The sequence below is a fragment of the Oncorhynchus gorbuscha genome, linkage group LG03, assembly GCF_021184085.1.
Source record: "Oncorhynchus gorbuscha isolate QuinsamMale2020 ecotype Even-year linkage group LG03, OgorEven_v1.0, whole genome shotgun sequence".
In the NCBI taxonomy this organism is placed as follows: domain Eukaryota; kingdom Metazoa; phylum Chordata; class Actinopteri; order Salmoniformes; family Salmonidae; genus Oncorhynchus; species Oncorhynchus gorbuscha.
The window spans coordinates 51,911,221-51,935,424 of NC_060175.1; the positions used below are offsets into that span (position 1 = coordinate 51,911,221).

Here is a 24,204-nt window from a genome sequence, read left to right on the forward strand (position 1 = left end):
TTCTCTCTTCCCCGCGGAAACTACCCACACTGTAGCAATACATGCTCCACGGTCTATTTTTCCTGGCAATAATCACGCTTTCATATCACATTTACAATCTTATTTAACCGGCTGTGTCGCATCTTTCCACCGAGTTGGGCCTCTCTTCTTTTTATTGGCAAATCGCAACCAACTGACAGGTGCATACACATCCACCTGGAGTGTGAGGTCAGTCACGACCTATCTACATCACTATATTCTCCTAACTAACCCTGAATTTCTAATAAAATAAAATAATTCCCTACAAAACCTGGCTACTCCCATCACCACCACCCAAAATATCACCCACTCCCCTATCCCCTCCAACCTCTGTGAACCTGTCAAACGACCTCTCCCGTTCAACGTCATACATTCCACAAAATAATATATGTTCAACTGTTTCCTCTACCATACAGCCATTACACCTTCCAGTACCATGTTTCCCTATCAATTTCAAAGAGTTATTCAATCCTGTATGCCCCAGCATAACTTCCTTCCATTATATGACTATCTTCCGTACAGATTTCCTTGTACTATAAAAATGTCTGCCTTTACTACTTTCATCCCAGTGTCTCTGCCAGCAATCTAACCCATTTTTCAGAATCAATGTTTTAATTTCCCCTCTACCAAACTGCACCTGTATAACCACAATAATATTTTTCACAGCTTTTTTTGCTATTATATCTACTATATCATTTCCATAAACTCCTGTATGAGCCGGAATCCAACAGAACTGAATGTCAATACCATTTATTGGTAAGCCCAACATATATATATATATATATATATATATATATATATATATATATATATATATATATATATATATATATATATATATATATATATATATACACTGCTCAAAAGAATGAAGGGAACACTTAAACAACACAATGTAACTCCAAGTCAATCACACTTCTGTGAAATCAAACTGTCCACTTAGGAAGCAACACTGATTGACAATACATTTCACATGCTGTTGTGCAAATGGAATATACAACAGGTGGAAATTATAGGCAATTAGCAAGACAGCCCCAATAAAGGAGTGGTTCTCTTGGCTGATGTTTTGGTCACTTTTGAATGCTGGCGGTGCTTTCACTCTAGTGGTAGCATGAGACGGAGTCTACAACCCACACAAGTGGCTCAGGTAGTGCAGCTCATCCAGGATGGAATATCAATGCGAGCTGTGGCAAGAAGGTTTGCTGTGTCTGTCATCGTAGTGTCCAGAGCATGGAGGCGCTACCAGGAGACAGGCAGTACATCAGGAGACGTGGAGGAGGCCGTAGGAGTGCAACAACCCAGCAGCAGGACTGCTACCTCCGCCTTTGTGCAAGGAAGAGCAAGGAGGAGCACTGCCAGAGCACTGCAAAATTACCTCCAGGAGGCCACAAATGTGCATGTGTCTGCTCAAACGGTCAGAAACAGACTCCATGAGGGTGGTATGAGGGCCCGACGTCCACAGGTGGGGGTTGTGCTTACAGTCCAACACCGTGCAGGACGTTTGGCATTTGCCAGAGAACACCAAGATTGGCAAATTCGCCACTGGCGCCCTGTGCTCTTCACAGATGAAAACAGGTTCACACTGAGCACATGTGACAGACGTGACAGAGTCTGGAGACGCCGTGGAGAACGTTCTGCTGCCTGCAACATCCTCCTGCATGACCGGTTTGGCGGTGGGTCAGTCATGGTGTGGGGTGGCATTTCTTTGGGGAGCCGCACAGCCCTCCATGTGCTCGCCAGAGGTAGCCTGACTGCCATTAGGTACCGAGATGAGATCCTCAGACCCCTTGTGAGACCATATGCTGGTGCGGTTGGCCCTGGGTTCCTCCGAATGCAAGACAATGCTAGACCTCATGTGGCTGGAGTGTGTCAGCAGTTCCTGCAACAGGAAGGCATTGATGCTATGGACTGGCCCGCCCGTTCCCCAGACCTGAATCCAATTGAGCACATCTGGGACATCATGTCTCACTCCATCCACCAATGCCACGTTGCACCACAGACTGTCCAGGAGTTGGCGGATGCTTTAGTCCAGGTCTGGTTGGAGATCCCTCAGGAGACCATCCGCCACCTCATCAGGAGCATGCTCAGGCGTTGTAGGGAGGTCATACAGGCACGTGGAGGCCACACACACTACTGAGCCTCATTTTGACTTGTTTTAAGGACATTACATCAAAGTTGGATCAGCCTGTAGTGTGGTTTTCCACTTTAATTTTGAGTGTGACTCCAAATCCAGACCTCCTTGGGTTGATAAATTTGATTTCCATTGATAATTTGTGTGTGATTTTAATATAATATAATATATGCCATTTAGCAGACGCTTTTATCCAAAGCGACTTACAGTCATGTGTGCATACATTCTACGTATGGGTGGTCCCGGGGGATCGAACCCACTACCCTGGCGTTACAAGCGCCATGCTCTACCAACTGAGCTAATGTCAGCACATTCAACTATGTAAAGAAAAAGGTATTTAAGAAGAATATTTCATTCATTCAGATCTAGGATGTGTTATTTTAATGTTCCCTTTATTTTTTTGAGCAGTGTATATTACCACCTTTTTCTCCTCAATTTCACGATTATCCAATTGCGATCCATTTACGATCTTGTCCCATCACTGCAACTCCCCAACCTTGCTCGGGAGAGGCGAAGGTCAAGTCATGCGTCCTCCGAAAACATGACCCGCCAAACTACGGTTCTTAACACCCACCCGCTCAACCCGGAAGCCAGCTGCACCAATGTGGAGGAGGAAACACTGTTCAACTGACGACTGAAGTCAGCCTGCAGGCGCCCTGGACCACCACAAAAAGTCGCTAGAGTGCAATGAGCCCATTAAAGCCCCCGCCCCTGGCCAAACCCTCCCCTAACCCGGACAACACTGGGCCAATTGTACGCTTCCCTACTGATGCAGAGTCTCAACATATTACAACTCTTCTTGGTTGTACCTCCTCTACCCATTGGAATCCAACAATTATCGCAGCCATTTCTGTTGAATATACAGATAAGTCATGTGTTAGTGTCTTGCATAGATTAACATCGAACTCAGGAATAAACACACCTGTTCCTGTCTTCCCATACATGGCATCCTTTGAACCATCTACAAGACAAGAATAAAACTGATTAATAATATATTGATCCACTATTGTTTCTACGTTACCTTCTTCACACCACTATTTATTTTTCTTCGATCAGGCTAAGAACAACATGTGGTCTTGTATAAAACCACACCACTTCCTCTCTGTCAGCAGTCAGTCTGTAACATCAGCCAGGAAAGGAAGCCAGCTCATGTCGTGTTCAAATCAACTTGAAACTCAGAAGTCTCTGACTTCAGTGCGTTCAAGACAACTGGGAATTTGGGAAAAATCGCTTTGAACGGTCATCCAACTCGAAATTCCAACCCAGGAATTCGGGAACTTACTGACCTGAAGATCACTGACGTCATAATTTGAGTTCCCAGTTGTCTTGAAAGCACCAGTATCCTAATCCACCAGGTACATTTATGTCAGGGGAGAACAACTCATTGTCAGGGGAGAAAACAGAAAACAGGATCCCCCATTATAGTGGAGGGGGAAATGGCAATCTTCATGATCAAACTTTGAGTAAATAAATACACATATCGAAGACAATCATAGTACCAATAATTGCTAATATTACACCCGATGTATATCCTGCTATTGCTGCCCCAGTCAAGTGGTAGGCCACACAAGCTCACAGAACGGGATCACCAAGTGCTGAAGCACGTATCTATTGTCTGTCCTCGGTTGTAACACTCACTATCGAGTTCCAAACTGCCTCTGGAAGCAACGTCAACACAATAACTGTTTGCTGGAAGCTTCATGAAATGGTTTTCCATGGCCGAGCAGCGACACACAAGCCTAAGAACACCATTTGCAATGCCAAGCGTTGGCTGGAGTGGTGTAAAGCTCTCCGCCATTGGAATCTGGAGCAGTGGAAACACGTTCCCTGGAGCAATGAATCCCGCTTCACTATCTGGCAAGTCGACTGACGAATCTGGGTTTGGCAGATGCCAGGAGAACACTACCTGCCCGAATGCATAGTGCCAACTTTGGTGGAGGAGGAATCTGGGGCTGTTTTTCATGGTTCCGGCTAGGCCCATTAAATCCAGTGAAGGGAAATCTTAACGCTACAGCATACAATGACATTCTAGATGATTCTGTGCTTCCAACTTTGTGGCAGCAGTTTGGGGAAGGCCTTTCCTGTTTCAGAATGACAATGACCTTGTGCACAAAGCGAAGTCCATACAGAAATGGTTTGTAGAGATCGCCGTGTAAAAACTTGAATGGCCTGCACAGAGCCCTGACCTCAACCCCATCGAACACCTTTGGGATGAATTAGAACTCCAACTGCAAGTCAGGCCTAATCGCACAACATTAAAATTATCCAACCTCATTAAATCTGAACGGAAGCAAGTCCACGCAGCAATGTTCCAACATCTAGTGGAAAACCTTCCAAGAAGGATGGAAACTGTTATAGCAGGAAAGGGGGGACCAACTCCATATTAATGCCTATGATTTTAGAATGAGATGTTCGACGAGCAGGTGTCCACATACTTTTGGTCATGCAGTGTATTTGCAACTGCTCGGATAAAAAAAATCTTGGTCGACCAACAGCCTATTGACCAAACAATAGACCAGTCGACTAAATGGGGTCAGCCCTAAATGTAACAATCATTTATTGTTGCCATCGGTGCGTTTGTACTTACAAATAACCTGTCGATCCGTCTTTAAAGCCAATGGGACTGTCATCAAACGCTTTTAGCTCTTGCTTTTTTACTCATTGTATTATTGAATTTCATCATCGACAATACTTCGCAAACTCAATGTGCAATCAAATGTTATATGAATGCTTCCTTCCAGGGAAACCGAGGTCTGTCCTCAGCTAGGTGCTCACTTGGATTTATGCCAAGCTTTGACTCAGTGCCAGTGCCTAGTCATTACTTGATTACTTTATTGTATCACTATGATAACGCTATGATGTCCAATGTGTAAGACGAGTGTGAGACATCTCATCTCCTGTATTTACTCTAGTGCCCCTTACATCTATGGTAAACACCGGGTAACAACTCAGGGGAGTGTTTTGAGCAGCTCCAGTACCAAGGGGTCCTGAGGATGGATACATGTGATGAGGTGGAGGTCAAGGTGCCAGTCGATATGATATACACAGATGTCCTGGACAGAGTGATTGAAATGCTGCAGGACATCTACCCAGCCGCTAGCCAACTAGAGCAAGAGCTTCTCCAGAGTGTCTCTGCCAGAGCCATTGTAAAAGCGGTCGTGCAGCAGATCAATGCAGCTCTGTCTAGGGCCCTCCAAATAACCTGCTTATATCGTAATTACTTACTATGGTGGGATCTGCCAAGCACTATAGCGAAGATGGGTTGGCAGCTGTTGAGGGCCATGGAGTTCCTTTGATCAGCCCTTCAGCAGACATCTGTGGTAATGAGGAAGGATGTAGACCATTCAAATGTCGTTCTAACATTTTCCTTTGTGTCATGTCAGTGAAACTGAGGAGTATCTCCAAAGGGGATCAACAGAGTAACAAGGGAGCACAACAAGAACACAGGCTACTTGTTGAACTGCCATCTTCTAGCAAGAGTCAGCAGTGGAAGCTGGGTCTAGTACAGTTTCTGAACCCTCTAGGGAGATCACTGAGGTCAGGGAAGTCCTTCAGTCAGAATCAGACAATCCTCTACCATTGGGGCAATGCTCTACAACGTTGGGTTCATGTCGCAGGAAGGACGTGTTGATAAAGGCTTGTCCAAGGCTTGTTCCAGGACAACTTCTTTAGCACCACTTTCTCAATTGATGAGACCCAGAAGACTGTCGCTACTATGAGCACTTCTGGAAGTGACAGGGGTACTAGCATTATCACTACCACAGAAACCCCACTGCAGAGTCTGCACCACCAGGAAGGAGGTCTCTTCAGAGAAAAGAGTGGCCGAAAGTGACAGAAACAGCCTTTCAACCTGGTCAGATGCAGAGGGATTTAGTACTGCAGAAATGGCTGTATTGGAGCTAATTGAGATGGTGCTCAGCGGGGAGGATGTAGCATCCGGAGCCTGGAGAGCCTCCTCTCCTCTAGTTGTCTTCGTCCTCACACTGACAATTTAGTCGACCAGCTGTACGATCTTTTGACTGTAAACAACACTTTTACTGCTCTGCAGAAGTCCAAAATAACAGGGGAACTCAAGGGAGGGTTTTCTATAGATGGCATATGCTCTCACCGAGAGATCTACACTCAACAAAAATATAAATGCAACATGTAAAGTGTTGGTCCCATGTTTCATGCACACATGAAAAAATCCCAGAAATGTTTCATATGCACAAAAAGCTTATTTATTTCAAATTTGTTTCCATCCCTGTTAGTGAGAAGCTCTCCTTTGTCAAGATAATCCATCCACCGGACAGGTGTGGCATATCAAGAAACTGATTAAACACCATGATCATTACACAGGTGCACCTTGTGCTGTGGACAATAAAATGCCACTTTACAATGTGCAGTTTTGTCAAACAAAATAATGTCTCGAGTTTTGAGGGAGCGTACAATTGGCATGCTGGCTGCGAGAATGTCCACCAGAGCCGTTGCCAGAGAATGTAATGTTCATTTCTCTACCATAAGCCGCCTCCAATGTTGTTTTAGAGAATTTGGCAGTACATCCAACCGGTCTCACAACCACAGACCCTGTGTAACCACACCAGCCCAGGACCTCCATATCAAACTTCTTCACCTGCACCTTCACCTAAGGAATTTCTTTCAATTGACTGATTTGCTTATATGAACTGAAACTTTGTCAAATCTTAGAATTTGTTGCATGTTGCGTTTATATTTTTGTTCAGCATAGCCTAATAAAATAATCCCCATAAAAATCTGCCAGTTTTAAGCAAGCGATATTCATTTCTTTTCTTCATTGGATGCATCTCAATCCACCACAACGGCCTATGTAACAATTTCACATCTGTGGTGAAAGGTGGCAGAGCTAGAACGGTGTCAGACCATGAAACATCCTGAAAATCAGTCTTCTCACAAAGTCGTCTGTAGTGTCCAAACAGTTTAGCCTAAATGTAGTTAAATTACTTTTTTTTTAATGTATCATATATATTTTGTGCTACAAAAATATCCCGGTTTTTCATTTCCAAAATCTGGTCACCTCATTCTGTTTATTTCTGAGGCTACCATATACATATTGAAGTATACAGATTTTCAATGATTTTCTTGAGATATGCATGGTAAACCCACAAATAACAGAACCAAATATTTATTATAACATCCAAACTGATGCCACATGTTAACAATTAACTCCCCATTCATATATTTCAGGGAATGATTTATCTATCATTGCCTTGAAAGCATATTTGCATTGTTTTTCTTTATTTGCATTGTTCATTTCTGCATGAGATACAATAATAGCTTTACAAATACAATTACAAAGTAATCGAAGAGCCAATGCATTAGGGGTGCATTTTAACAAAGTGGGCGGGAGACGTTTGGTTCTTTTGGGTGGCAGCAATGTAGAATCTGAATGTCCTAGAGGAAGTTGTCATCACTGGAGACATAGGAGAAGCCAGTGAAAGCATTTGGGCTGCTGGTTGATAAGTTGGAGAATTCAGGGGTAACCCCCACAGAGCCTGACACCATCTCTTTGGTGAACTCTGGATCAATATGCTGCATGTCTGCTGGGCCTTTCTGTTGGGACAAAAGGTTTAGCCCTGCAGAAAACACTGAATGAATGTCATATTAATTGTGTATGTATGTTATGGATCGAAATTCGACGAAAAACAATACTGAAATCAAATTTGTTTTACACACTTACCACGTTGGGGTTGTACGGAGGTTTGATTCTCCGATGGTAAAGGTCATCCCAGTTTATCGGCGAGAAAAAAGTATGGTTTTTAACTTCGAGCTGCATGTGAAAGACAAAACGATTTTTAAGGCTCAATGCAGCCGTTTTTTAAAATCTTGATATCATATCATTTTCTGGGTAACAATTAAGTACCTTTCTGTCATCGTTTTCCTTTCAATTAGCAAAAAAACCTATTTCTCACGCAACAATTCTGCTTGGACTGTCTGGGGGTGGTCTGAGTGAGGGGCCTAGTTGGAGGGGCATAATTGGAAGGATATGTAACCTGAAAACTAGCTGTTATTGGCAGGGAGGTTTGAAACTCTCTTTGTTATTCGTCTATTAACTCATACTGCCTGCCAGGCATGTGGACTGTGGTTTATGAGTCAACCCATGTATCACTATCAGAGGACACCTGGACCACCTATTGAGATGTGCCTTTTGTTAAAGATGCCATCCTGTATTTTAAGGGCTTACAAACATTCGTTTTTGCAGGACGTAACATATCATATGAAATGGATGATGTTGTACACAATTGTGCCCGAGTTTCGGGGACCCGTTTTGCCTCGTTGGCACTACTTTCAAAACTACTGGCTGAAGTTATACAAAAGCTCTGGAGCATCCCTTTAAGTAAATCAGATGATAAATGAGGTTCTAGTGATTCTAGAGTGGGTCTGTGTGTATGTGTCTGCACGTGCGTTAACTCTAGGAAAGAGAGCGAAAGTAGACTGTCCGGTGAGGACATCCTCATCCTGCGTATTGTGACAAGTTCACTCACGAAGTCTGCGATAGCACCCAACCTGCGATGCTGGTCTTTCTGTAGGAGGCCCATCAGCAGGTCACACGCCCCAGAGCTGGCCCCCCCTGGCACACTCAAGGGCCTGTGGAGGATGTTGTCGTACATCTCAGACATATCCTGGCTATAGAAGGGGGGCTGGAAGGAACAGAGGACAAAATTAATTGATACTCACAATGAGGTGTGGCCGGCTTGGTTTGGAGAATGATAAATACATTACTATAGTACGCAGAACCATATTTCATTACAGCAAAGTGCACGTGACTAGGCCTTTCAGAGGGTATGCTCACCAGCCCATATATCATCTCATAAAGTACAGTTCCCAGACACCACCAGTCTACCGTGTGGTCATAGGGCTGCTGTTTCAACACCTCCGGAGCCAAATACTACAGAGCAAAAGGCGGTGTCAGTGGATACAGTGACTAAGGGAAATGGGGGGGACTGTAGGATATACAATAGAAATCAAAACTTACCTCTGGGGTTCCACAGAAAGTGGAGGTGGTGGACTCCGGGTCTATCCCCTCTTTACACAAGCCAAAGTCAGTCAACACAACATGGCCCTGGAGAAGGTCCAAATCAAAACATCAGGGTGACCTTGTTCAACCCACGGAGAACTAATATAACGATAGTCGTGAATTCATGATATACGTACACTTACCTCAGAGTCTAACAGTACATTTTCAGGCTTCAAGTCTCTACAACAGAGAAAATTGAGTTTTTTTTTTAAAACAGAGAACCTTCTGTACAGCCTAAAGGCTCTGCTGACAGAATGACCTTCCATAAAGGGAGCATAGGAAACCAGCAGAGAACATGTGGGTTTACTGTGAATGACCTGTGAATGCTGTTAAGTGGGTGAGACTTAGTTGTCAACATTGTTGAGAGGGTGTCACTGACCTGTAAACAATGTTGTGCGAGTGTAAGTAGCCGATGGCACTGGCCAACTCAGCCGTGTAGAAGCGAGCCCTTGGCTCTGAGAAGCAGTGCTCTCTCTGAAGGTGATAGAAAAGCTACAGTAGAATATCAAAAGTAGAAGGAAATTAAATTAAAAAAATTATCTCTTGTACAAACATTTAAAAAAAGAACCTATGTCTTTACTCTGTACATTACCTCTCCTCCATTGACGTAATCCATGACAAAGTAGAGCTTCTCTGGGGTCTGGAAGGAGTAGTGGAGCCCCACCAGGAAGGGATGTTTCATACTCTTGAGCAGCACATTCCTCTCTGCCATGATGTTCTTTTGCTTCACATGGAAGAATCCAGTGGCAAATAAATACAGCAAATGTGAATCATTATTGTTAAACCGACTCCTACCGACAGCATGTTTAGTATCTTTCAAAAAGAAAATTGACTGTTATATTCGGAATTATGTGAAACTCTGCGTGGAACCTCTTTTTTCCTCAGTATGATTTTTTTCTGCAGCACTTTCACAGCAAAGAACTTGTTGTCGGATTTCAGTTTGGCAAGAAGAACCTGGGGACGCAACAACATTGATTAATAATAAGGTAATAACACAAAGTAAAGTATATAAATTGTTGGTTATACACCAACAGCATTTTTTTTTTGTCAATTTAGAGAACACTGCCAAAGATGACCATACCTTCCCAAATGTTCCTTTCCCAATTATAGCCAGGATTTCAAAGTCTGATGGCTTGGCACTAAAACGTAAGAGGGAATGGTGTGGGAGAAAGAGGGAAATGGCTTTAGTAGCAAACTGTACAATAGTATACAGTGTGTCTTTAGATTTTAAAATGTATAGGCAAGGCTTTGCTGGTATCTCTTTGTTCTGTGGGAAGCCTTTCCATGTCACCCACAGATATCACCAATACCAGTGTAGTTGCCAAAATAGTGACACATCCTCGGGGTTCTGTCAACAAGTTAAATCATGTCAATAACAGAGGATCTGCTATATATTTTTTTGGGGGGGTGAGAACCATGATAAAACCTGGGAGGGTCATCTCTCGATCAGACCGCATGCTGGTGTTGATAACAATAACATCATTGTTGTGATGTTTCCTCTGTCAATGACTATCCACTGAGTGTTGGCTATATGCTGCAGGTGGTGGATTACAGAAAACAGCTAGAGAGAGACATGGGTTTACTAATTCCCTCTGGCGTCAGCGGCCTGCCCTTAATCGTTTCCTTTACACTAGTTCCTGACTGAACTTGCTTTACCTCTCAACTTCGTTTCCAATTGGCTCTTTCAACCCCCCCCCCGTTGCTGTAAATGAGAACAATTTCTCAGTCAATTTACCTGGTAAAATATGGGTTAAATAACAATTCATTACTGTATAAAAAAATATATATCACTAACTATTATGTGTGTTTAGTGTTCACTTCTTACCCATTTGCAACATCTACAGACAGTATTTAAATATTTGCATTAGACGATCATGACCTGAAGTGTGGACTGCAACAGTGATCCAAGTGTGTGCATCCACATTGCTTATGATCATAAAGCCTGGTTACTCACTGGTGATTGTGTGAGTGACCAAGGTTGACGTCAATGGAGTTTGCTGATTGAAGCTGTGAAGCAATTTGAGGAGACAATATTACTGTGCTAAATGGTTTGAAGTGAACAATGCCATGTTCACTGATTCGATTGATTGTAGAGGGGACAAATAATAGGTATACAAATGAGGAACCATCACACACCCATGTCATTTTGTGAAAATAAAAGTGATTGGAAAATATACATTCAAATATACCTGACTCCAATTATCCATGTCTCTTTTCTGTGCCTATCAGGGTGGGAGTCAAAGGCATTTGAACAGAAATTGATTATTTATTTGTACTCAAATATGAGTGAGCTCAAAATAACTTATACATTTTTTTAAAATACTGACTTGAAACCTAGACACTCTTTGCTAGAAATCAATAAAAGTAAGCAATATACAAAAAAAATGTACAAAATGTAACTGTAAAATAAACAATACATGAGCATTAAGTTGGTCAAGGATCTTACCCTCTTGTGTGTAGAGGACTTTTTTTCCTTAGGTTTTCTCAGGTAGGCTATTGGTATTCTGTCCTCGCAAGAATCTGTGACTTGCCAAATAACCTACATCTTATGTTCAAGTCTCTGATAAATATGTATCTTTGGCCAAGTCTTATGTCCAAAAATCTACGAGAAAAGTGTAAATTCAGAGAAGATTCTCGGGTATGTAAAAGTGTAAGAAATGGATTGATGCTGGACATCCAGAGCACTGACGCAAACTCGTTTGCACACAACAGGTTGTATCACTGTAAACAAGTACTACGCAAACCCACATGGTAACACGTAGCATGTATACAGAGTTGATACGCTCAAACTACTAATTCAAAGGTGCATTCACCAAGAGGGCCCAGGAATGTAATACTGTAGCTTAGTTGTCTCAACATATTTCCTTTTGAAACAAACCAAACTGCACATATTTGACACACCGCGTGTCCGAACCACATTTTATTGCAGTTAATTAGGTACATCGTATTATGGTGACCATTTCAAATAAGACAGTCAAAGCCAAACATGTCAAGACTGTTTATAAACATGAGTGTTTAACACATTTTTTAATATTTTTTAAAGACTTATTTCCACCCCTAAATCAGATATCTCAGAGCAAACAGTGACATGATTTCCCATACATCTTCTTTGAAAATAGCCATAGTAATGCTGTATGTCAGTCAATACTCAAATGCTCAAAGGACAACTGTCTAGACTATACAGACAGCATCAACTACACCAATAGGAAAGAAACCAATATATAAACCAACAAACCTGCCAAATGTATAAACTAGAAAAATGAATCAAAACATTTCAGAGAAAGTAACTGAATCATAAGGAGAACAATTTACATGGGAAAAGATTGTTGGGTGATTGTTGGGTCTTCATTTCCTTCTATTTTCGATTTGTCAAGATAGGTAGATGGCAAGGTATTATTTTAATGCCATAGCAATCACGATTTGATAATGGAATACCAGAGATTCAATGAAGCAACACAGACGGTGTTGACATTTAAAATTAGAAGTAAGAATTAACTTCCTCTTGAAAGACCAACATCAACCAGTATCTTTAACATGACACATAAGCAATCTCAGAAAGATAAGGAAACTGAGAACAACTCGGGAGTGACGCAGCGGTCTAAGGTACTGCATTTCAGTGCTAGAGGCATCACTGCAGACCCTGGTTCGATTCCAGGCTGTATCACAACTGGCCGTGATTGGGAGTCTCATAGGGCAGCGCACAATTGGCCCAGCGTCGTCCGGGTTCGGGCTTGGCCGGGGGTAGGCAGTCATTGTAAATAAGAATTTGTTCTTAACTGACTTGCCTAACGGTTCAAGAAAAAAAATACTACGCATTCTATAGTAATCTACAATCTTTCAGCCTGGTTCTCAACACTTCACAGCCAAGTGCTCAGAGAGGGACAAATTTAAACACTTGTAGCTGTATTCGAGCCGTGATTTATTTTTAAACAATCTTTCCTACTTTCTACTTAAACATGTGTGCATTTAATCACGAGAAGCCGATCGGGACCAGGATTTAGAGCGTGAGGCGGATCCAGAAGCTGGGTGCTTGGCGGGGGACTTGGATTGGTGAAGGTCTTCTTGTGGGAAGGGAGACTTGGACCGCTCTCCGTCTCCATTCTCTGTGGGTTGGTGGAGAACGACTCGGGGAATTCTCGCTGACAGATATCCTTGGAATACCCTCTGGTTCCCCGCTCAGACTTCACTTTAGAGCGAAACTTACTTGTGCGAGAGCGAGATTTGTGGCTCGCCGAGCAGCTGTGAGACTTGCGTGCCAGAGCGAGAACAGGACTTGGAACGGGACTTCCTGGTGCTAGAGCGGGAATTGGAACGGGTCTGGGACTTAGAGTGGGACTTCTTCACGGATCGAGAACAGGATTTGTGGTCGGATCTGGTGCAAGAGTGCTGTTCACAGCATGAGAGTGACCGGTGGGGGACAAACACACAGGAATTTAAACTAGGTCTTCTATTTGTATAGTTGTCTTGTAAAGTATGTGTGCTTGTTAGTATGCTGCTGTGTTACAATGAAATTTCCCCTCTGGGATGAACTATGTATTAATCTATGCAACTTCCCCAGCCACATGAAGTATTGGAGTTCTTGGGCAGGGCAGATGCAATTTGGTCAGTGTTATTTCCGTGAGAGTGACCTGGAGTGGCTGCCAGAACATCTGCAGCTCGTCTGTGAGAGCGACGTCTATTACGAGACCTAGAATGATAGCAAATGAAACCTGCAACACCTTCCACATTAGAGCTGTAAGGATCCAATGCCTGCATTTCTGAGGTGATGTAAGTCCAGACTTAGAGCAGCTGCCAGAAGAGGAGCATCAGCGGCGAGGCTTGTCCTCCACCAGGCAGATCTTCCTCCCATTGATGTCAGTGCTGTACAGCTTGTCCAGGGCCCTCGTCATGTCCGAGCGTGATCGGAACTCAATCACCCCCTCATTGGTCCACTCCTTATGGGCGTCGGCATAGGTCCCCTCACCAGCTTGGCACATGAAGTCCTGTCAACCAAAACAAATGGTGTGCTTGTAACATGTGCTGTTGTTCGGAACCCAGTTTTCAGAGAAGGACGGATAAAATATAAATGGAGACTTGAGCGCTCACCTTTAGGTCCTGCCAGCTGCAGCGACTAGAGAGGTTCTTCACAATAAGGCGGTACTCTGTGCGTGCAGGTGGCCCGTACTTGTCCCGGCCAGTGCGGCTTCGGCTGCTGTAACCACTACTATCTTTAAAAGAACACTGAACAGACAGTATGTCACAGTGGGGGAGTCTACAGAGGCTACACTGGGGGTGAAAACTCAAGGGGGCTACTAGAATTGATCCTTGGATGTTTATCCCTGTGTGGATAAACACAACAACTTAACATGATTGTACAAATAAGTGATGTGGTCTAACATTGCCCTGGCAGAGGTAGTAACACATACATTCAGCCAATGTGCATCTGAGCATCATGGCAGTTACAGGAAATGGACAGCATTCCCGCTCTTTCCCCATTTCTCTGATTCATCGACCTCAGGCTTTTATTTACATTTATTCTGCTGTACAAAAAGGTATACATCACAACACTAAAATGGAGGAGAAAATATGTACGACTACCAACTGATACCACAGTAGCTGGCAGAAATGTACCAGTCCACAGATACCATTTAACTTCCAACTGAATGCAAACTGCTCTCTTATGTAACAGTTAACTAACACAGACGCCAACATGGCTTCAACCTTTGGCGATATTTATTTTTAACAAAAAAACTAAAAATGGGATTCCTCACCATCACCCTGGTCGATTGGCAAAAGGCTGCTGTCGTCATGGCTTCCGTTAAGGTCAGCCAAGAGGTCATACGTCAAAGGTCACACAGACATTAAGGTGAAAGCCAAGGCCAAACGGGACAGACAGGCAGTCATCATAGCCAGTCATCATCAGTCATCTTAGCCTAAAGGTCAACAGATTCAGCCCACAGTGGACTCTTTCAAATTGAAACATCCAAGGACTTTGTTAAGATGGTGTAATTAATCTACACTGCTCCAAAAAATAAAGGGAACACTAAAATAACACATCCTAGATCTGAATGAATGAAATGTTCTTATTAAATACTTTTTTCTTCACATATTTGAATGTGCTGACAAAAGCACACGAAAATGATCAATGGAAATCAAATTTATCAACCCATGGAGGTCTGGATTTGGAGTCATACTCCAAATTAAAGTGGAAAACCACACTACATGCTGATCCAACTTTGATGTAATGTCCTTAAAACAAGTCAAAATGAGGCTCAGTAGTGTGTGTGGCCTCCACGTGCCTGTATGACCTCCCTACAACGCCTGGGCATGCTCCTGATGAGGTGGCGGATGGTCTCCTGAGGGATCTCCTCCCAGACCTGGACTAAAGCATCCGCCAACTCCTGGACAGTCTGTGGTGCAACGTGGCGTTGGTGGATGGAGCGAGACATGATGTCCCAGATGTGCTCAATTGGATTCAGGTCTGGGGAACGGGCGGGCCAGTCCATAGCATCAATGCCTTCCTCTTGCAGGAACTGCTGACACACTCCAGCCACATGAGGTCTAGCATTGTCTTGCATTAGGAGGAACCCAGGGCCAACCGCACCAGCATATGGTCTCACAAGGGGTCTGAGGATCTCATCTCGGTACCTAATGGCAGTCAGGCTACCTCTGGCGAGCACATGGAGGGCTGTGCGGCCCCCCAAAGAAATGCCACCCCACACCATGACTGACCCACTGCCAAACCGGTCATGCTGGAGGATGTTGCAGGCAGCAGAACGTTCTCCACGGCGTCTCCAGACTCTGTCACGTCTGTCACATGTGCTCAGTGTGAACCTGCTTTCATCTGTGAAGAGCACAGGGCGCCAGTGGCGAATTTGCCAATCTTGGTGTTCTCTGGCAAATGCCAAATGTTGGGCTGTAAGCACAACCCCCACCTGTGGACGTCGGGCCCTCATACCACCCTCATAGAGTCTGTTTCTGACCATTTGAGCAGACACATGCATATTTGTGGCCTGCTTGTGGTCATTTTGCAGGGCTCTGGCAGTGCTCCTCTTGCTCCTCCTTGCACAAAGGCGGAGGTAGCGGTCCTGCTGCTGGGTTGTTGCCCTCCTACGGCCTCCTCCACGTCTCCTGATGTACTGGCCTGTCTCCTGGTAGCACCTCCATGCTCTGGACACTACGCTGACAGACACAGCAAACCTTCTTGCCATAGCTCGCATTGATGTGCCATCCTGGATGAGCTGCACTACCTGAGCCACTTGTGTGGGTTGTAGACGACCAGCATTCAAAAGTGACCAAAACATCAGCCAGGAAGCATAGGAACTGAGAAGTGGTCTGTGGTTACCACCTGCAGAACCACTCCTTTATTGGGGGTGTCTTGCTAATTGCCTATAGTTTCCACCTGTTGTCTATTCTATTTGCACAACAGCATGTGAAATTTATTGTCAATCAGTGTTGCTTCCTAAGTGGACAGTTTGATTTCACAGAAGTGTGATTGACCTGGAGTTACATTGTGTTGTTTAAGTGTTCCCTTTATTCTTTTGAGCAGTGTATATTATTTAGTATACATTGCATCTATATTCTTTAGTATACATTAAAGCTAGGCTATTTGAATCTAAGAAGCAGGCAGTGGGTACATTAAGATTACACCAATGCATGTACCAAAGCAAGCAGCATAGCAGAAATGTAAACACTACATTTTACATGCCCAACCCTTAATTTTTTGTTTTATTTAACTAGGCAAGTCGGTTAACAAATTCTTAGTTACAATGACGGCCTACCGGTGAACATTGGGTTAACAGCCTTGTTCAGGAGCAGAATGACAGATGGGGATTAGATCCAGCAACATTTCGGTTACTGGCCCAATGCTGGGGTGGCAGGTAGGCAGATCTGTGGGTAAAACGTGTTAAACAGCAGCATTGTTAGAAATCCGTAAGCATTTCACTGTTAGTCTACACCTGTTGTTTACGAAACATAGTGACAAATACATTTAGATTTGTGAAATTGTATTTTTCAAGTGCTAAAAAATGCGCAATGGTTTAAAATAATTTTGGCAAACAAGACACTGCATACATCCAAACATTATTCTAACATTCAATCTTGTGCTTCATTAAAATTGCAATTATAAGGCTACAGAGAGGAGGTACTATTTCAGTGGCCCTACAAATGACAAGGAACAGGTAGCTAACTTTAAGTGTTGTTCATGACTTTACTGCCCCCTGCTGGAACTCTCCATCATCACACCTGATAAAAAAAGAAGTAAATCATGTAATTTTGCTGTAGTTATACATACAACTTCTCAGAGAACACTTACTAAGTTCACCTCCGCCAGCACCGTATACACCACGGTCCATCCGCCGGGCCTCGAGCTCAATGACAAGTCGTTCACCGCACAAGTATGTCCCGTTCAACATTCGATCGTGCACGTGAGCGAGAAGACGGAGCAATTATTGCTGACAGTAGGTCTACTGTGTTGGCTAAATCAACAACAGCTGACTAACCAGCTAACCGTTGTACTGCATTAGTAGTCGCCATTTTGCCCATACGATCCTAATGTTAGCTAGTTAAAACTTCTTATGGCTGGGGGCAGTATTGAGTAGCTTGGATGAATAAGGTGCCCAGAGTAAACTGCCTGTTACTCAGGCCCAGTTGCTAATATATGCATATTATTAATATATTTGGATAGACAACACTCTGAAGTTTCTAAAACTGTTTGAATGATGTCTGAGTATAACAGAACTCATATGGCAGGAAAAAAACCTGCGAGAAAATCCAACCAGGAGGTGGAAAATCTGAGGTTTGTAGTTTTTCAACTCTTTGCCAAAGAATATACAGTGTTTATGGGGTCAAATTGCACTTCCTAAGGCTTCCACTAGATGTCAACAGTCTTTAGCCAGAAGAGGACTGGCCACCCCACATAGCCTGGTTCCTCTCTAGGTTTCTTCCTAGGTTTTGGCCTTTCTAGGGAGTTTTTCCTAGCCACCGTGCTTTTACACCTGCATTGTTTGCTGTTTGGGGTTTTAGGCTGGGTTTCTGTACAGCACTTTGAGATATCAGCTGATGTACGAAGGGCTACATAAATACATTTGATTTGATTTGATTTAGAACCTTGTTTGATGCTTATACTGTGAAGGAGGGGGGAATGGGTCTGTCAGAGTGGCATGAGCTGACCACGAGCGTTCACGTGAGAGCGACCTGCGTTCCATTACATTTCTAAAGACAAAGGAATTCTCCAGTTGGAACATTATTGAAGACTGTTGATAATATCCTAAAGATTGATTCAATACTTTGTTTGATATGTTTCTATGGACTGTAAAGGAACTTTTTGACTTTTTGTCTGGCCTGCGTGTCATGAATTTGGATTACTGGGCTAAACGGAGGTAAAAGGAGGTATTTGGACATAAATTATGGACTTTATTGAACAAATCAAACATTTATTGTGGAACTGTGATTCCTGGGAGTGCATTCTGATGAAGATCATCAAAGGTAAGTGAATATTTATAATGTTATTTCTGACTTCTGTTGACTCCACAACATGGCGGATATCTGTATGCCTTGATTTGTTGTCTCAGCACTGTACTCAGATTATTGCATGGTGCGCTTTTTCGGTAAAGCTTTTTTGAAATCTAACACAGCGGTTGCATTAAGGAGAAGTGTATCTAAAATTCCAATTATAATAGTTGAATCTTTTATCAATGTGTATTATGAGTATTTCTGTAAATTGATGTGGCTCTCTGCAAAAATCACTGGATGTTTTGAAACTACTAAACATAACGAGCCAATGTAAACTCAGATTTTTGTATATAAATATGAACTTCATCAAACAAAACATGCATGTACTGTGTAACATGAAGTCCTTTGAGTGTCATCTGATGAATATCATCAAAGTTTAGTGATTAATTTTCATCTCTATTTCTGCTTTTTGTGACTCCTCTCTTTGGCTGGAAAAATGACTGTTTTTCTGTGACTAGGTGCAGACCTAACATAATCGTTTGGTGTGCTTTCGTCGTAAAGCCTTTTTGAAATCGGACAATGTGGTGGGATTAACAACAAGTTTATCTTTAAAATGGTGTAAAATACTTCTATGTTTGAGGAATTTTAATTGTGTTGTTTTGAATTTGGCACCCTGCACTTTCACTCGCTGTTGTCATATTGATCCCGTTAGCGGGATTCAAGCCATAAGAATTCAGATGGTATCCATCCTTCAGATCAACCTCCAGTAGTTTCCCGTAACCGCAAAAAACCCTTTGGATGTCTTTCTCACGAACATGTATCTCAATCTGCCGACTTAGAGACGCGGCATTTTGGCCAATAGTTGTAATACTGTTATATAAGTATGGAGGCCCAGGACACACCTTGGCATTTTGTCTGGATAAATCCCAAATCACTCCCTACCCCTTGGCTCTCCATTTGCGCACCTCATTAGATTAAGCAAAGCAGTGCGACAAAAACAACAACACAGAGTTACACAATCAAACATTCAGTCAATAACACAATAGAAAATCTATGTACAGTGTGTGCAAATGTAGAAGAGTAGGGAGGTACGGCAATAAATAGGCCATAGTGGCTAAAATAATTACAATTTAGCAATTAACACTTGAGTGATAGATGAGCAGATGATGATGTGCAAGTAGAGATACTGGGGTGCAAAAGAGCAGGAGGATAAGCAACAATATGGGGATGAGGTAGTTGGGTGTGCTATTTACAGATTGGCTGTGTACAGGTACAGTGATCGGTAAGCTGCTCTGACAGCTGATGCTTAAAGTTAGAGAGGGAGATATAAGACTCCAGCTTCAGTGATTTTTGCAATTCGTTCCAGTCATTGGCAGCAGAGAACTGGAAGGAAAGGCGGCCAAAGGAGGTGTTGGCTTTGGGGATGACTATGTACCTGCTGGAGCGCGTGCTACAGTTGGGTGTTGCTATGGTGACCAGTGAGCTGAGATAAGGTGGGACTTTACCTAGCAAAGAGTTATAGATGACCAGGAGCCAGTGGGTTTGACGACGAATATGTAGTGAGGGCCAGTCAACGAGAGCATACAGGTCACAGTGGTGGGTAGTATATGAGGCTTTGGTGACAAAACAGATGGCACTGTGATAGACTGCATCCAATTTGCTGAGTAGAGTGTTGGAGGATATTTTGTAAATGACATCGCCAAAGTCTAGGATCGGTAGGATAGTCAGTTTTACGAGGGTATGTTTGGCAGCATGAGTGAAGGAGGATTTGTTGCGAAATAGGAAGCCGATTCTAGACTTAATTTTGGATTGGAAATGCTTAATGTGAGTCTGGAAGGAGAGTTTACAGTCTAACCAGACACCTAGGTATTTGTAGTTGTCCACGTATTCTAAGTCAGAACCGTCCAGAGTAGTGATGCTAGTCAGGAGGGAGGGTGCGGGCAGCAATCGGTTGAAGAGCATGCACTTAGTTTTACTAATATTTAAGAGCAGTTGGAGGCCACGGAAGGAGTGTTGTAATGGCATTGAAGCTCGTTTGGGGGTTTGTTAACACAGTGTCCAAAGAAATATCAGACTTCAGACTTTAGTGGGTTCAAGACAACTGGCAACAAAAAAATAAAATCTCCAACTGGGAAAATTCATTTTGAATGGTCATTCAACTCGAAATTCCAATTCAGGAACTTGTGCCACTTTCGAGAGCTCTGACATTCCGACCTTAATGGTGTCACAGCCGCTTTAACGGAACAGATACTAAGATGAGTCCTCTATCTCTATGGTTTGTGCTCTGGAGCGTACACTAAATTGCGTACAGACATTTCCTCGCCTGTAATTTATGTTCAAACCACACTGATGTGCAGTTTGTGCACATCAAAAGATCTGGCCATCAACAATTCTAAATGTTTGTTGGGCACACGTGATATTATCTCATAGAACAAACATATAATATCCACTAAGCCTGTGTTAACCTTAGACCTTATTTTTGCATTCAGCCCAAAAACCCTATTCGTTCCCCATAGGAACGGCTGAATGAATGGCTGAACGCAACTCATTTCTGTTTGTTGGGAAAACAAAAATCCACTAAATATTATTGTGCACTTGATTTCTATTAGCAGGAATCGTTTTTAAAAATATATCATTTGAAGCTTCCATAACTATCCATGGGACCTGTTTCTCCATGTTTTTGTTAAACTTTGTAAAACAAACTATACTGATTCATAATGAATGACGTTTACTCTGGCTCTCTCCGACCAGTCAACCCTTGGATGAGCACACTTCTGGAACACACAGACACAGGAAACCATTTTGGGACTCATAACTAATGGAAGGGAAACTCCTCAGAGTTTGACAAAGCTCCAAAATGAGGAGCTAGAGACCTTTTAGAAAGAGCTGGTTGAACTCGGGGTAATTGCGGAACAGCCACTGACACAGAGGAAGCTGGCCTGGCTACTGTACAGAAAATCATTAAGACTGCAGCACAGAGAAATGAGTATATCCAGAGAACTTTCCTGACCAGGAAACAAAGTGAGAATGAGCTCAAAAAGGACATGAAAGAGACTCATTAAAGGATAACAATTTGATTTAATTCTTCATTTTCTTTACAGGTTTACAGATAACTATATACACACCTAATTCCTCAGATAAACCAACCTAAGAGGTTGCTGGAAAGCATCGATTGTCCACATCCTCTGACACGCCATGCTGAAGGGGGTGAAACGTAAAATAAATAAATAACACACACGCAGATGTAACAGACACAAACAGACAGACACACATTCTTATGGGTTCCATCACAGACATGTAGTCTGGTCTCAGATCTGTTTGCGTGGCCTCTCTATATGCCCTGTGAGGGCAGGAATAGGAGGGGGGGGGGGGGTGATAAAGGACAGAAATCGTTGGTAAGGAAAAGAGATACGACATATAGAAAGTACCCAGTTACACACACACACACACACACACACACACACACACACACACACACACACACACACACACACACACACACACACACACACACACACACACACACACACACACACACACACACACACACACACACACACACACACACACACACACACACACACACACACACACACACACACACAAGGCTACACAGAACTAAAGGCACTGCCAGCAGGAACAGCCTGAACATTGAAAAGGTTAGGGTTGGGTTATAAGGGGTTGAGGAGGTAAGGGGATGGGATGGACATGGACATTTCTTTTGGGCTCTCTGCATCAGGAAGGAATGTGCTTTTGGGCGATGATAGAGACTCATTGGAATACATCGGTATTAACTCTCATATCGTTTTTTATACTATCATCTCCAGCCCTCGACTCACACACCAATGATAACAATCATTATAACCAATGTTAATAATTTATCCTCCAATGTTTACTTCCAGAGCCTTCAGAAAGTATGGACTTTTCCCACATTTTGTTGTGTTATAGTCTGAATTTAAAATAGATTACATGTAGATTTTGCGTCACTGACCAACACCGTATAATTCTGTTTGTAGAACATTTTTGAAATGAATACAAAATTAAAAGATGACATGTCTTTTAAGTCAATAAGTATTCCATTTATTGTGGCACGAGTAAAAATGTGCTTAACGAATTGCACAGTAAGTTGGATAGACTCTGTGTTCAACAATAGTGGTTAAAATGATTTCTGAATAACTGCCTCATCTCTGTACCACACACACACACACACACAATTATCTGTAGGGTCCCTCAATCTAGTAAGTAATGTCAAGCACAGATTCAACCACAAAGGCCAGGGATGTTTTTTAATGCCTCGCAAAGAAGGGCATCTATTGGTAGATGGGTAAATATAACATAAAAAGCAATTGCTGAATATCCCTTTGAGCATGGTGAAGCTGTTAATTAGGCTTTGGATGGTGTATCAATACACATCCAGTTACTACAAAGATAGGCGTCCTTCCTAACTCAGTTGCCGGGATTTCACCATGAGGCCAATGGAGATGTTAAAACAGTTACGAGTTTAATGGTGGGATATGATCAAAGTGAGGATGGATCAACAACACTGTAGTTACTCCACAATACTAACCTAAATGACAGAGTGAAAAGAAGAAAGCCGGTACAGAATAAAAATATTCCAAAGCGTGCATCCTGTTTGTAGCAAGGCACTAAGAAAATGTGGCAAAGAAATTCACTTTTTGTCCTGAATACAAAGCTCTATGTTTGGGGTAAATCCAATACAACACATCACTGAGTATCACTCTTCATATTTTCAAGCATGGTGGTGGCGGCATCATGTTATGGGTATGCTTGTCATCGGCAAGGCCTGGCAGCATTTCCCAAACTATGTCCTCCGGCTTGATGATTAGTTGATTATTTGAATCAGCTGTGTAGTGCAAGGGTAAAAACCAAAGTGTGCACCCCTTGGGGTCCCGAGGACTGAGTTTGGGAAACCCTGGACTAGGGAGTTTTTTTTTTTTTAACTTTAAAAAATGGAATACAGCTACGAGCACAGGAAAAATCAGGAGGAAAACCTGCTTTCTATGGTAAGACTTGAAAATGGCTGTCTAGTAATGAATGATCAAGTTGACAGAGCTTGAATAATTAAAAATAATAATAAATGGGCAAATATTGTACAATCCAGGGGCCTCATTTATCAATATTGCGTAGAAACTATTCTAAAATACTATTTACAAACTGAATTTAGAATGGTGTATGCATAGAAACGGTGTGATTCATCAAACAATCCTACAAGCTTGGTAGTACACTGGTAGGAGATAAACCGTTTTTAAATACCAATTGTTCTCAGCCTCGGTGCTCTTGCACAACCTTGCTGGTTTGCGTTTCAAAATGCCCCTAAATAAACATAATTAAACAATGTTACTACAAAGAAACAATGTTTAATTAGGGGGCATTTTCAAATGCAAACCACATTTCAAAAGCATCACGTTAGAGCACGTGGGGAATATACAACCCCATACCATGAAATACAACAGCCTAACCAAAAAGGCAAAGAAGAGGAACAATCTCTGAGACTGAAAAAAGAGGTGCTTGTGTCAGAGTGAGTACAACCTAAATATTTCATTTGGCCCGCTCAGTTGTGGCTTTAACC

The 24,204-nt window shown here is 42.7% G+C and overlaps 1 protein-coding gene and 1 pseudogene across 3 annotated transcripts; both read right to left on the bottom strand.

Moving 5' to 3' along the window:
- Nucleotides 1-6,660: 6,660 nt before the first annotated feature.
- Nucleotides 6,661-11,855, bottom strand: LOC124020798 (serine/threonine-protein kinase Sgk2-like). Of its 3 annotated transcripts, XM_046336087.1 has the most exons (13): nt 11,629-11,855; nt 11,372-11,404; nt 11,137-11,189; nt 10,264-10,321; nt 10,053-10,136; nt 9,775-9,906; nt 9,562-9,674; nt 9,326-9,362; nt 9,141-9,227; nt 8,958-9,053; nt 8,650-8,805; nt 7,845-7,934; nt 6,661-7,717 (listed from the first exon to the last, which is right to left on the bottom strand). In XM_046336087.1, the coding sequence occupies exons 2-13, from the start codon at nt 11,387-11,389 to the stop codon at nt 7,559-7,561; spliced, it is 1,083 nt and encodes a 360-aa protein (XP_046192043.1). In that variant the 5' UTR covers nt 11,390-11,404; nt 11,629-11,855; the 3' UTR covers nt 6,661-7,558. The 3 variants fall into 3 exon arrangements, with proteins under 3 accessions (XP_046192043.1, XP_046192039.1, XP_046192030.1); XM_046336083.1 differs by lacking the exons at nt 11,372-11,404; nt 11,629-11,855 and having other exon boundaries at nt 9,562-9,656; nt 11,137-11,364; XM_046336074.1 differs by lacking the exons at nt 11,372-11,404; nt 11,629-11,855 and having other exon boundaries at nt 11,137-11,364.
- A 1,293-nt stretch (nt 11,856-13,148) lies between these two features.
- On the bottom strand, nt 13,149-14,971 carry LOC124017126 (annotated as a pseudogene).
- Nucleotides 14,972-24,204: the final 9,233 nt, after the last annotated feature.

Coding starts and splice junctions, on each gene's coding strand:
- LOC124020798 (XM_046336074.1), bottom strand. CDS start 11,327: ATGACATGGGTGTGTGATGGTTCCTCATTTGTATACCTATTATTTGTC. Junction 10,137..10,263: donor GGAAAGGAACATTTGGGAAG/GTATGGTCATCT, acceptor TTGCGTCCCCAG/GTTCTTCTTGCCAAACTGAA. Junction 7,718..7,844: donor CTCCGTACAACCCCAACGTG/GTAAGTGTGTAA, acceptor TTGTCCCAACAG/AAAGGCCCAGCAGACATGCA.